This window comes from Aspergillus udagawae, assembly GCF_001078395.1.
Source record: "Aspergillus udagawae IFM 46973 DNA, scaffold_2, whole genome shotgun sequence".
NCBI classification, from domain to species: domain Eukaryota; kingdom Fungi; phylum Ascomycota; class Eurotiomycetes; order Eurotiales; family Aspergillaceae; genus Aspergillus; species Aspergillus udagawae.
Genome location: NW_025091265.1, coordinates 2,039,263 through 2,052,738, shown reverse-complemented (window position 1 = coordinate 2,052,738; position 13,476 = coordinate 2,039,263). Strand labels below are relative to the sequence as shown.

Below are 13,476 nucleotides of genomic sequence, written 5' to 3'. Positions count from 1 at the left end.
TCTTGAATATCCCTGTATCACTAGAGTCTGTATTTCTCTAGCTTCTCGTGCTTGCTCTTATCTTTGCTCTCTTGCACAGCGTCAGATTATACATTGGGCAGGCGTCTCTGGTGGTAAAGCATTGGGTTCAACAGGTTATACTATACTATTTCCATTACAGGCATACTGTTTAGTGAATTGATTTCTCATTCCATTCCCTCATTCACAACTGTATACAATCTTTATTTCAAAGCCTGGTTTGTGTCCGAAAACATGACATGTGCCTTACGAGCAGCAAACCACTAAGGGCTGGATCTCGCGGCTAACCTACCCTCAGTGGTGGACTGCTAGGGTCCTCAAGGCACTGGTCGATCCGCATGATGGTCAAATTCATTGCCTTGACGAAGCGAATAACCTGTGGGAAATACTTGACCGTGCTCGGCTTCAGGTAATGCATCACAGCCAGGTTGCCCCCGCGCCTCACATCTCGATAGAAAGCCTCCAGCTGTCTCTCCGGAGTTTCCGTGTCCCCCCAGAGCCAGTCCTCAATGTCCACACTCCAGTTGACGATCTGAGGATCGGACGTGTGCACTGCAAGCCGTTGACGGGTTCTGGAGCCAATTGTTCCAAATGGTGGCCGGAAGTAGCGAGCTGCTCAAGGCTTAGTCGACGGGTCAGGCCAAAGCTTCGTACAGGATCACCTACACTCAACACCCAGGAAACTCCTGAACGCTCGGATATTCCTGATGATCTCGTCGTCGATGTCTTCGATGGCTTCCAAACCTTCCATCCTTCCGCCGTGTCAGCGCTGGTAAACAGGTTTTGCAAGGGAGCTCACTTTCGGTGTGTATTCGAGTGAAGGGCGATCTGATGACCTCTCCTTAGCATTTCCCGGTACACTTGTGTGAAATTGGTCTCTTCATCTCGGAGTCCCGCTCCGACAACGAAGAAAGTCACCAGAATGTTCTCCTTCTCCAGGATATCCATGACCTCCTGAGCAAAGCGCGGTTGCCCATCGTCTATGCCAAAAGCAAAGGAATTAGGCCTTGTGCATCTAAGAACCATCCTACCGTTGGCTAGCCTGTTTGGTACTCGAAGACCCATTGGAAGCTCCGGCACAATTTCCACCTTGTATAATGTCAAGCTTTCCTTGGAGTAGAATCCATTGAAGGACACCGACAAGACTCTGGATTGATCAATGTGGAAATGTGCAAGAGGCACGTATATCTCATTGCCATTGGTATACCTGGCCGCCTCTACTGAATCCCACGTCTCGGGGTATGGTTTCCGATAAGGGTCGCAGTTCTCATTGTTCTGGTTGAGCGAGATGCTGAACTTGTTTGTTCCCGAAAACACAATATGAAGGTATTGGTCGCTGTAGGGGAGGAAACTGAAGCATTCCGCTGCCGCTAGCTGAGTGTGATAGTTGTGGTCGGGGTCTGTTGGGAAGAATCTCACGTAACCGTCGCCATATTCAATGGGTAGACCTTCTCCTGCACCGTGCCAGAATCCGAGATTGTTCCGCAATGCGTCGTTGAAAGTATCTATGACGAGCGGTGGTCGGTGGTCTAGTCCATTAAGCAGAGACACTTTCTTCGAGTTGCGGGTGTTGTTGCTCGATTGCAGTTCGGCATACTGCTGGCATGGAGGAATATTCGTGTTCTGTGTAGGTGTGATCGACGGACTGGCAATAACCAGACTGATTAGGGAGAATATACCTATCAGCCTGGTCCATTTGAGATGGTCCAGCAGATCCATCGCGGCCATTGAAGATGATGTTCTGGGATTAAGTACAGAGGGATTCTCAAAGGATAATGATGCTCGAAGTTCCTGAGTCCGAAGAAGCGCTCAGGATAAGAAGTATGATATCCTAGGGCTGTGGAGGACGAAGAAACGACCAGGAGAAATCGCAATGACTGCATCTTGTTGGTGTGCATCTGCGAGAAAGGAAAGAACCAACTACCTTGTGCCCCGGAAGGGAGCTGCGCTCCCTTCCTCACTGGAGAAACCATACGGTATACTTGGAGCGAATCCACAGAGAGGTTGAATCAAAAGTATCAAAGTACGTCAAGTCATTATTCATCAAAATATGGTCTGTCTGAACAAGATACTAGCTAGCCATCCTTTAACGGTCCCTAGAGTCCTCGAAAATCTTGCGAAAATCTAAACAGATGTATCATCGTACCCCTAGAGGTCAGAGTTGGAAGATAATCCATCAATGATCTCCATTGAATTTCCGAGGCATGGCCAAGGTGCAAAAGACAGCCTGCCAGTAATAGACTACCATATTATGGAAAAGCAAGAGGAATGTACCTTACAGTACAGAGAACCCTGCTCCGCAGTGAAGGTATGAGATCGAGCGGCGTCAGCCATCCCCTTGCCTGGTCAAAGCGTCTAGGGACAGTGATCCGGCCAGGGACCCCTACCCAGTCACCTATCAAGCGCAAGATCAACCGCGCGATAGCTCCACCGAGAGACATAGAGGGTCAATAAAAGGTGGACCTCCCTCTTAAATCACTCCCAGCCGGTAGAGACAGGGGCATCGTTGTTGGAGGATTCCATGGGAATGCCACCCCAGCCAGTTCCGGCATCATCGTTGTTGGCGTCCGCGTTGTCATCCCCATCGGCAGCCTCGTCGTCTGTATCGTCGTCGAACTTCACCACCTCATCGGCAGGCTTGTAGGACTCAAGGAAATCGGGGACTTTCTGGCCGCTTTCAATCAAGATCTTCACGAGATCGGGGGCAATATCGGAGTTTCTGTCATTGTAGAAGGAGGTTGCAAGGCCTTCGTTTCCAATGCGTGCAGTACGTCCTGTGCACTGTTAGCTGACAGCCCAAGATAGTGTACGTGACTGATGTGCTCACCAATACGATGAATGTACTCGGTGATGCCGCCATGGGCGGTGCTTGGGAGGTCAAAATTGACGACGTGCATAACGTTCTTGATGTCCAGTCCACGAGCCGAGACGCCAGTGGCCACCATAATAGGGCATCTAGCACTACGGAAGGAACGCCTGTTGGACGGATTAGCACTAGCTTTTTGCTGCCGCGGAGGGAAGTGAACTCACAGAGCATCCTCACGTTCGCGCTGAGTCCGATCGGAATGGATTGACGTGCTCGGAAGACCCATGTTGTACAAAAAGTCATCCAGGAAATCGGCCTGAGTCTTGGTGTTGACAAAAATCAAGGTACGTGAGGGCGGCATTGCCAGCAGAAGGTCGTAGAGGCATTGCTTTTTAAGGTGATCCTCGGCATAGATGATCTATACATTTTCAGTAATGCTTCCGTCTCGGATTGAGCCTTCAAATTACTCACGGTCTGATCTACGTTTATGTGGGTGCTGCCAGGACGTCCAATGCGGATACGAACATGGTCTTCCGCAAGGAATTTGCGGGCCAAACGACGACATTCACGGTTGAAGGTTGCAGAGAACATCATGTAACGATGGTCTGCATCCTCGTTCACGTCTTCTGGATGTCAGCATAGCATTACAGAAAGGGACAAGCAGTGGCTCATACCTCCACCAGACATGATTTTGGTAAAGTCAGATTCCCAGTCGGAGAGAAGAAGCTCATCAGCTTCATCAATGATGGTATACCTTACAAGAATGATTAGTCTGTAAGTAATGATTAAGAGGATATGACTTACTTGACCCGGCGAAGGGAGAGGACATGTGGCTTGTCCATAAAGTCCAGCAGTCTGCCCGGGGTACCGATGAGAATGTCACAGCCCTTCTGGAGCTCCTCACGCTGCTCACGCACGGGAGCGCCACCATAAACGACACAGGGACGCAACATAGAGCGATAGCATAGACGACGAGCCTCGTCGAAAATCTGGGTGGATAGTTCTCTTGTTGGAGCAACGATAAGCACCAGTGGCTCGGCGCGAACAGCATCGACCGAAGGATTGAAGCCGTTGGCCAAGTTAGGACGGGGGGCTGCCAGCTTTTTTGCCTTGCCCATGAGCTGGGAAAGCACCGGAATCAGGAAAGCGGCCGTTTTACCAGAACCTAACTCATTGAGTTTGTTATTTAATTTTGTTAGACGATGGGTATGAGCTTTCGTACTCACCCGTCTGAGCTATGGCAATCAAATCATGACCGGTAAGAACAGCTGGAATGGCGTAGGCCTGGATAGGGGTGGGGACCTCGTAGTTGCACAGACGAATGTTCTCACGCATGATGGGGTGGAGACCAGCGTCATCAAACTTGAAGTCGTCAATACTGAGTACAGAACTACAGATATAGCGGGTAGCAACCAACTTACGTTCTTGACCGGGTTAGGACGCTCTCTACTTTCAGCGATGACATCGATCTTCTGCAGACTTCACAAAAGTCAGCCGGAAGCGCTTCATTGATAAGAAATGACATCCACTTACTTGCCAATCTTGAGGCCAGCACGATTGATGAACTCGTTACGGAACAACATATCCTCGAGGTCTTTGTTGGGAGGTCCGACATCACCAAACTCATCGTTCCATTCATACTTAGCAGCTTTGGCAGCCCACTCGGGGATTTGACTTTGTTCAGTGACCTCTTCCGGCTCCTCAGCAGGACCAGTGTTGTACTTGGCGTAGTCGTACTGCTCGGGTGGAACCCATCCCTTCTCGCGAGCGAGGTTGGAAGCTTTGATGTTTTTGTTTATCTTTTCGTCTGTCACTTCTTTGAGCGCACTGCTCATGTCTGTGACATCGAAGCTATCCATTCTGACGAGTGAATCGATATTTCGAACTCAGAAGGCGTAGGTAAACCTAGAACGCCTGAAGCTGTCAGACAATCTCTATAAAACACAACCTCAATGCTTGCTCGAGATCTGAGAAGAGGCTTGGCCGCAGGGAAAGAGAAGCAATGCACGCTGAGTAGGAAATGCCGATACAAGGTGCTGATAAGAGAGATATGAAGAGAGGGAACAACTGAGCGACAGAAAGCAAAGCGAGAAATACCACCTAGCAGAAACCACTTACTGTACTGGTAGAAGATGATCAAGAAACCGATGATGATCACCACGCAGAGAGTGGAGCACTGTATGAGCTTGTTCACAGAGGATAGATGAGGGGAAAAGAGGGAGATAATATTTCAGTCAGAGAAGGATGGGAGATGGAAGAAATCAAAACAAACACACACTACAGAAGCTACCGAAATAGCAGAGAGCAGAGTCGCCGACTAAGCAGACCCGTCACCCAACCTGATGCGTCCTGGTGATGCGGGTCTTTCTTCTATCAGATGCTATGTGTCTATTTGAATGCGATTGTCAGCATTGCAAGCTGAAAGAAGATAGAGCTACTACTAGAGTGTAAGATCTGGAGCACCTGGGGGAGGCAAGCGAAGTTGTTGAAAGCAATGTGTCAGCTAGGAATATAGTTAGCGCAGTGATCTCTGCGTCATTCAAAGAGCGGAATTCAAAGAGTTGTAAATCGATCCTGGAATACTGTGAATATAAGGAAATAGAGGAAAAGAAGGCTCGTTATGGCTCCTCATAGTCACCATAGCTGGTTGATGCTTCCTGATGTCTTTTCTCGTACACTAACAACCGGTATCATACATAGAAGAATTCAGGGCAGCAGAAGGATGGAGAGAATACATAATGAAAACGGACAGCTGTTGATCTTGCCAAATGCTGCCAACCTGCATCTGATATGCAGGTAGCCTTTGTTTCGTTTACCTGCGGGTTGGCATGTCTTTGGCTCTTCTCAACAGTATTTCGATCTGGAAATTCAGTACGGTAGAGTCCAGGAGAACCCAGCCTGTATTCCTCGTACGCGTAAAGCTGATCCTATGACTGGTCTGCGTCTGCTAGGTAGTATTTCAGCAAACCGGGGAGCAAACCAAATATGGTGGTCAGTCCTGAGATGAGAGCGATTGGCGTTACTCTCCGTCTTCCTGCTTCTCCAAATATCTTCATTGCATATATTCTTTGACTTCTTTTGGACCCGAACGTAACGGATAAGGGATCTTGTTCGAACGCTCCTGATCTGTCGGATGGAGCATGGTCTCTGCTGTTCTGATATCTTCTGGGAGGAATGTATATATATATATATATATGTAGTTACATGTTGCTGCCGTCAGTTGCTTCGACAAAATTGGACCGACAAGAAACAGTATTCTAGTCAGAATGTTAAGCAGACCAAATTCTTATCGAATCCGAGAACAATTCCCACGCTATTTATGATCAGCTGAGGTAGATCAGGGGTGGTAGCTCCCATGTGCAATCCAAGCCAGGAATGTAGGTAGTCAGGTGTGATGCCTCAGGCCTTCGCAAGCAAGACCAATGGGCGACAGATATCGTTTAACTAGTAGCCAAAGGAAATGACCACATCCATGACAGATCCATCACTACCTACTTCGTATGATCGGCCAAAAATGTCATTTCCTATTCAGCAACTCTCCGACAATACCCATCTACAGCTTGGTGGCAGTTGCACCCACCGAAATAAGGATTGGGATGCTCCGCCCCATCAAGTACTACCTACTAAAGCTTTGGTTCCACTCCTCAACCACCTAAAGCGGGCAGAAGGAGATATACGCTGTAGTGGTTATCACGGCGTCCCTTTACTCCGAAATGGCGACCACTGTCACCAGTGTTCTTTAAGCTTCTGCGGATAATGACACCAAGCTTGTAATCACTCCCCTTTCTCACATTTGTTGAGACTTCACCATGTCCATGTCCATGTCCTCCCCAAAGTCCAATTCGGTCGGCCCGGATGCGGTCGCACCTAGGCGTATGACTACTTCATTTACAGAACGAACCGTCCAGCTTGAACGAGCTATCACCAACCCTGGTGCTGTCAAGATTAACGTCAAAGGTGCTTTCATTGTTGACGAAGAGCCTCGATCGAAAAGTCCCGCGTCATCAACGGATGGCGTTTACTATGAGAGCCAGGATATTCGTCTCCCTCATCATACTGGCCTCGTGAGCCATGTCGCTGTCGATGTGAGTGCCTCTTCTTTTTTTTCCGCGGTTCCCCGCAGAATCATCACCCCGCAATCTCGAACAAAAAAATAGTTGACCACGCGCATACCTCTAAATGAAAAGAAAATTTCTCTGACCTTTCTACCTTTGCAAAATTTATAGATTGGAGGCTCGCTCGCGAAGCTCGTATATTTTACCAGGGAATTGGACTCTCCTGACAACGGTGGTCGCCTGAATTTCATCAATTTCGAGACTCACCGGATCGATTTGTGCATTGACTTCATCCGGCAATTGAAAGAGGAACATGAGAAACTCAATGGCCCCTCTAGAGATGAGCTGTGTGTCGTTGCTACGGGAGGAGGCGCCTACAAGTACTACGATAAGCTGAAAGAGACGCTGAACGTGAACATCATACGGGAAGACGAAATGGAATGCCTCATAACAGGTTAGTTTACTGCATTATCTCAATCTTCGCATGACAGAAACGAATACTGAACTAATTCCTGCCCAGGTCTTGACTTTTTCATTACCGAGATTCCCAATGAAGTGTTTACCTACAGCGAAGCCGAACCGATGCAATTTGCCGAGGCCCGACCGGATGTTTACCCGTACCTATTAGTCAACATCGGTTCAGGAGTATCAATGATCAAAGTATCCGGCCCAAAGCAATTTGAGCGTGTGGGTGGTACTCACCTTGGCGGTGGCACATTCTGGGGCCTGATGTCGTTGCTGACCGGTGCTCGGACCTTTGACGACATGCTGGCCATGGCAGACCGGGGCGACAACAGTGGGGTAGACATGTTAGTTGGCGATATCTATGGCATGGACTATAGCAAGATCGGACTTAAGAGCACTGCTATCGCTAGCACATTTGGCAAGGTCCTTCGTTTACAGAATGCTGCCGAGCGACATGCGGAGGATGGGGAAGGTCTCTGTCATGGCGGCCCTGAGCAACAAAATGGTGAAGTCAAGTTTCGTCATGAAGATATGAGCCGAAGCTTGTTGTATGCTATCAGGTACGTTCCTGCTTGTCATTAATGACCCGCCAATGAGCAGTCGGCGCTAACAGCATTCAGTAACAACATCGGGCAGATTGCCTACTTACAATCTGAGAAGCACCAGGTCAAACACATATACTTTGGAGGCTCGTTTATTCGGGGCCATCACCAGACGATGAATACATTATCGTATGCCATACGATTCTGGTCCAAGGGTGAGAAACAAGGCTACTTCCTGCGTCATGAAGGCTACCTCGGCGCTGTTGGCGCATTTCTCAGGAGGCAACCAGAGAACTGGGGTCGGAGAAATAGTCTTCATGACGCAAACTCCGCGATCCAGGCGGCGAAGGAAACCGTTCAATCCAAGAAAGAAAAATATTTGAGCTCGACGTAGCTCGATGGACCCGTCTCATCACGCCCATCTGGATTACCAACATTTGCTTGTCTCATTGCATTTTTGATACCCGTCCGTTGACGTTTTACTGCCCAAGTTACTCATACATTGCAAGCTCTTGACGATCGACGCTGCTCGTTCGAACTGTCCAGTTAACTGAAACACCCTCTCCGATCCTCTGACATACTCATTGGCCATCATCTGTGAGCGTTTGTAGACCATCACTTGTGTTCTGATATTTTTTTTGCTTGTATTCTTTTTCCGCCGGTGTCGTCGAGATTATGTTGCAGTGAGACTAAATGATTCTCTCACCTGCTCCTCACTTACCTGCATCCATACAGTTTGGCTCATCCTAGACATTTGCTTCTACTATCACTGCGGTTATACCTATCCTGCGCACCTACTGCCTTTGTTATTCTTATCAGGGCCGCTTGATTTTGAAATAGATTTTCAGCATATCTGTTGATGACACATAAAGGGAACTTGACGTGTTCTGAGGCTGATATTTCTAAATTTTTATTTATAGATGACTCTTGTGTCATGAATGCTTCGAGTGCCAAGGTGGCCATGATCTCTTTTGCGGTGCTTAATATCACGATAATATGAATAGGAGCGGCATAATATTGTGATTGATCCCACTGCTCGTTCATGACCAGTCTTCTACCGAAGCCCCTTGCATCTTCTATAGTAGAATCCTTGCCTCTCACTAAGACGGACTGGACCTGTCTACTGTAAGTGTACTACTATACTCAGCCATGAGTAAGTATCTAAGTGAATTTACAACGGTCGTGCATCAACATAATCACCTTAAGTCAGATGCTGTTCTTTTGAAGGGCGGATAATGGATGACTGTATAAATATTAGACGTGAGTCTCTTGTAAACAACAGCAAATCTCTTGTTCAGGATCGAATCACCTCAAATTCAGTTTTCTGCAGACTGTGCCTAGGGACTTTCGAAAGACGCTAGGGAGTATTTTCTAGGCTACATAGTACGTATATGTAGCTTGCCGAACCCTTCCATGGTGCGTTAGCGAACAAGACTAACCAAACTAACTACTAGGCACACCAACTGGATCAACTGGAGTAACTTAATCGGATATCAAGGCTTGAAACCCCACTGATCTCCAAGACGGTAAGCTAACTGTATGATGTATGTAGGGGTAAAATGAGAAGGTAACAAAATAACTGATAGCACGACAAAGAAACTACTTTTACCACATGTCATCCGTCTACAGTCCTGGAACAAACAGCAGAATATTCGGCTCTTTGTCCTTTAAAAAATTTGTCAGACACCAGACCTAGCGTCATGAAAAATAGCTACCAGGACTAAGATGGGCCAATCAGTTGCGCGCTACTTTATTGAGAGGCGTTCTCTTTCACTTTCAGTTTGAGCAGCTACCTGAAGTAGAAGCAAATCACCCAAGTTTCTTTGTACTACGCCAGAACCCAGCGTCTCTTTCTCCTTTTTCTCAAGCACATTCATTTGTCTTGCACATTCATTTCCTCCTCATATACCATCTTTCGTCTCTATCCGGTTGCACGGTATTTTCGTACAAGGTATCTAGCCGACAAAGCCCTTTCAGCTTCACCGCAAACATGGGGGATCAGTACGTATGACATTTAAATGCATACACGTAAGTCCAGACGCACTGACATCTGTACTTGACATTCTAGCTCTACGGACGCAATAGATATTCACTCCGACGACGAGCGGAAACCTTCACTATCCGCCTTGGATACTGATGAGCAGGTCCCTCGTCGGACAGTTAAGATCAACCCGATACCGGAATTCGGTCCTAAGCAACCGATGCCCGAGCATCTCGTTGACATCCTCGAAGAATGGCATAAGGAGAATGGTCGTAAGCCCCCGCGGTGCGCATATGCAAACAACAAAGGAACGTACAAGTGGAAGGTCTTTGACCGGGAGGGCAAGGAGTTGGAACTTTCAAAATTCGATATCCTCTCTCCGTGTGCGTACTCGGTCCTCGTGCTGCATTCGCCTGACTTCCCACAGAAGCTGGTCAGAAGCCGTTGGCCGCACTACAGGAAGCACGGAAGTTTCCTGATCGCGTGGCAGGGTGTGGCCAAAGGATTCGACGCCAAATGCTGCGCCATTCGTGTTTTTGCTCCGAAACTGGAGGAGATCCCCTACTCTCAGGATGTCTGGAAAATCACAATCCCCGATCTGGATAAAGAGGGTGAGGGTATCAAGAAGAGGCCCCTGCCAGTAGCCACGGCTCCATCTCAGTCGCGCATACGGAACCAGGGACAAGAGCGGGAATGAGAAAAGGAGCCGGAAATGAGGAAGAGGGTGAGCCGTCCCAAGCGCGAAGTCTCTACCAGCAATTCGAACTCTGGGGATGCTTCAGAGTCATCTGATGAAACAGACTCATCGGCAGAAGAATCCTCGGACGCTTCATCATCGTCCGAAGAGGAAAACGTCACTGCACCAATTGCCAAGAGGCGCAGGCTTCAACAACGAACATCTAGTACCCTAGTGAGGACTCGCAAGGCGACCAACCCGGCCAAAGCAACCAACCCAGCCAAGGTGACTTTCAAGCTTGTCTCCTACAGGTCGGGCGCTATTCGCGCCTTTCCCCTAGACGAATGCAAGTCCGGGAGAGATCTTTTCGACAAGGCACGGACATTTTTCCGACTATTCGACAGAAATGTCGACGTCAAGATTCTTTCGTGCCAGGTATCGTCTGAGCGGGCCCAACATTTTCTTTTCGGCAGCGAGGGTGAATTTGAGCTTCTCATTAAACACGCCAAGGACAGCAAGAGCACAGATGATGGAACAGTTACCATTGAAGTAAACCATTTTTTAGAACCTTGAGGAGGTCTTCAAACTCATTTGTTTCCCATCATGTCAGGTCATCGGTTATCCAAGTTTCTCGACGATCAAGGAATGGGCGCATCGAGATTATGTTGCATATCAATCAGTTTTTCTTCAAGTATCTTCTAGCCAGTTGCTTCGAAGTACATAATACTATTTCATGAATATCAACGCCGAATGTACACCAACCGAAATCATTGAATAACTCATATCAATTGTTCTAGTGGGCTAGAAGGATTTGCACTTGTGGAAAAAGATATTCGTCTCTCTACTGGAGATAGGCGCTGGGACTTAAGGTTGCAGTTGATGGCAGAATGACTAATTAACCACGTGGGCTTGAGCGTCTCCGGACAGTTTGGCCTCCTTTCGGTCCCCTGAGACCGAGCAGCTTTTCCTTCAAAGAAACTGCTACTAACCATGCTCCAAGCATGAATTTAGCGTCTGCTCGATGCCTCCTCCACCCGGCTCACCTCCCCCTATCCCTCCGCCCGTCCCCGTTGAGACTCACCCCAACCGAACAAGCAGCTTGAAGCCTCCTCCGGAGCACCGGGCGCTCCCAGACCCTACACGGCTCGCTCCAGAAGACGCCTATTTCTCCTCTGCTCATCTAAGAGGTCGGACTGCGAATGCAAACTACGATGACTCACTCCGAGCGCTGAATGGCAACGCTGCTGCTTTGCGATCGCAGCCCGCGTTTCCAGGCGCGGACGGTCGAAAAGAGCGCAAAGTGAGGGGGCCGAGCAGACGGAGAAGACGAAAAGGGGCATGGAAGAAGTTACTCTGGGTGAAGCAGTCATGTAAGTCTTGACCAGAAATTTTATCGGTGTAAAATCCGGTTGCCAGAAGGCTGACGATCCTGACGGGCATGGCCACAGATCCGGACAACTACACCGACACCGAAACCTTTCTTGACCATCTCCAACGCAACCCGCGCGTGCGGCCATACGACTTCTGGCCTCTAGTGGCTGACTCGACAGTGATTGTTCAGCATGTCTGCTCTGTGGCGATTTTCGTGTGCTGTTTTGTTGGAATCCTCCACCAGAGAGTGAGCCCTGTTTCAGTCGTTTGCTGGGGCAGTGTTGGAACGGCCATGGGGTGGATTCTCTGGGACTCTTGGGTTTGGAGAGAGCATCATGCCGAACAGGCTCAAAATGCGGAGCGAATCCTGGACGGGGACGATGGTTCTAGTTCGAGCTCGGCAGCGAGCTCGGTCAATCCGTCGTCGGGGGGTGCGTCGCGACTGGTTGGTCCGAAGGATGGTCAGAACGAGGTTCACGGGCTGGGACTGACCATGTCGAGCGGTGAACCTCACGAATTGCTGCGGCGACGTAGCACAGGATTCAGTGGTGAGGCTTTTGGCCCGTCTGATCCTGGCTCACCTGGTCATCAGGCCAATGGTGGCCTCAGCAATACGCAGCTATACCATGGCGCCCAGGAGACCGACCAGACTTTGTTACTCTCGTCGAGGAACCGCCAACGGCTCTCGACTGTGAAGTCGGCGTTCCTGATCTACTTTTCGCTACTGGGGCTCAGCCCGATCCTGAAATCTCTTACCAAGTCTACCGCCGGCGACTCCATTTGGGCGATGAGTTGCTGGCTGTTGTTCATGAACATATTCTCCTTTGACTATGGAAGCGGGGAAGGCGCGGGCGCCACCAAATTCCCGGCTTCGCTGTCCACTAATGCGGCTGTGATGGCATCGACCGTCCTCGCGTCTCGTCTGCCGTCTACAACCCATGTCTTCAGTCTCATGTTGTTCTCGATTGAAGTCTTTGGACTGTTCCCGATCTTCCGCCGGCAACTACGACACACCTCCTGGACGGGGCATGTCCTTCTGACGCTGGCGCTGGTCATTGTTGCCGGGGGTGCTGTCGGAATGACCATGCACGGAGGGTGGACCGCCGCGGTGGTCGGGTCGTTCTTAGGAAGTATTATGACAGCTTTTGCCATGGGGGGATGTAGCTGGTGGCTCATCAGTCTTCAGAAGTACAAGAACGTGGTGACAGGGCCATGGGACCCAGCGCGGCCGATTATCCGGCGGCAGTGGGATTAGCTGGATGCCAGATTGCAAGATTTTGGGAACTGGCCTTCAGCCCGTCTCTATGATGCAATTTACTTTGTGATATTCTACTTTGAGCTTGTCGTGGTGTTCCGGTCCCGGATACGATACCCATTTGATCTTCTACATGATGTTTATATTTAGTACCTAGACTCCGTAAGGACCATAATCTCGTGACTGGCTTCACAAGCCAGGTCTACTGAAGCGCAGCAAACTTGACAGTAATTTGTAATGCCTCGTGGTTTCATGCTCAGCGCACTGTTCACCCGTCTTGCGCGTCGAATACCGCAACCCCAGGAAT

General features: G+C 49.1%; 5 protein-coding genes across 5 annotated transcripts; 3 read left to right on the top strand and 2 right to left on the bottom strand.

The window, feature by feature from the left end:
• Positions 1-301: 301 nt before the first annotated feature.
• On the bottom strand, positions 302-1,746 carry Aud_003032 (polysaccharide deacetylase family protein; the record flags this gene model as incomplete). The annotated part of the gene is made up of 4 exons (XM_043287989.1): positions 302-630; positions 685-770; positions 818-998; positions 1,050-1,746. 4 exons carry the CDS (start codon positions 1,744-1,746, stop codon positions 302-304), a joined length of 1,293 nt encoding a protein of 430 aa, XP_043143924.1.
• A 747-nt stretch (positions 1,747-2,493) lies between these two features.
• Positions 2,494-4,683, bottom strand: Aud_003031 (DEAD/DEAH box helicase; the record flags this gene model as incomplete). Its single annotated transcript, XM_043287988.1, has 9 exons — positions 2,494-2,792; positions 2,846-2,994; positions 3,049-3,242; positions 3,296-3,450; positions 3,499-3,578; positions 3,629-3,989; positions 4,051-4,186; positions 4,246-4,303; positions 4,358-4,683. 9 exons carry the CDS (start codon positions 4,681-4,683, stop codon positions 2,494-2,496), a joined length of 1,758 nt encoding a protein of 585 aa, XP_043143923.1.
• A 1,950-nt stretch (positions 4,684-6,633) lies between these two features.
• Aud_003030 (pantothenate kinase) lies at positions 6,634-8,280 on the top strand (the record flags this gene model as incomplete). The annotated part of the gene is made up of 4 exons (XM_043287987.1): positions 6,634-6,909; positions 7,051-7,333; positions 7,400-7,904; positions 7,965-8,280. The coding sequence occupies 4 exons, from the start codon at positions 6,634-6,636 to the stop codon at positions 8,278-8,280; spliced, it is 1,380 nt and encodes a 459-aa protein (XP_043143922.1).
• Positions 8,281-9,876: 1,596 nt separating this feature from the next.
• Positions 9,877-10,564, top strand: Aud_003029 (uncharacterized protein; the record flags this gene model as incomplete). Its single annotated transcript, XM_043287986.1, has 2 exons — positions 9,877-9,887; positions 9,955-10,564. The coding sequence occupies 2 exons, from the start codon at positions 9,877-9,879 to the stop codon at positions 10,562-10,564; spliced, it is 621 nt and encodes a 206-aa protein (XP_043143921.1).
• Positions 10,565-10,579: 15 nt separating this feature from the next.
• On the top strand, positions 10,580-13,169 carry pigc (phosphatidylinositol N-acetylglucosaminyltransferase; the record flags this gene model as incomplete). The annotated part of the gene is made up of 3 exons (XM_043287985.1): positions 10,580-11,092; positions 11,544-11,913; positions 11,992-13,169. The coding sequence occupies 3 exons, from the start codon at positions 10,580-10,582 to the stop codon at positions 13,167-13,169; spliced, it is 2,061 nt and encodes a 686-aa protein (XP_043143920.1).
• Positions 13,170-13,476: the final 307 nt, after the last annotated feature.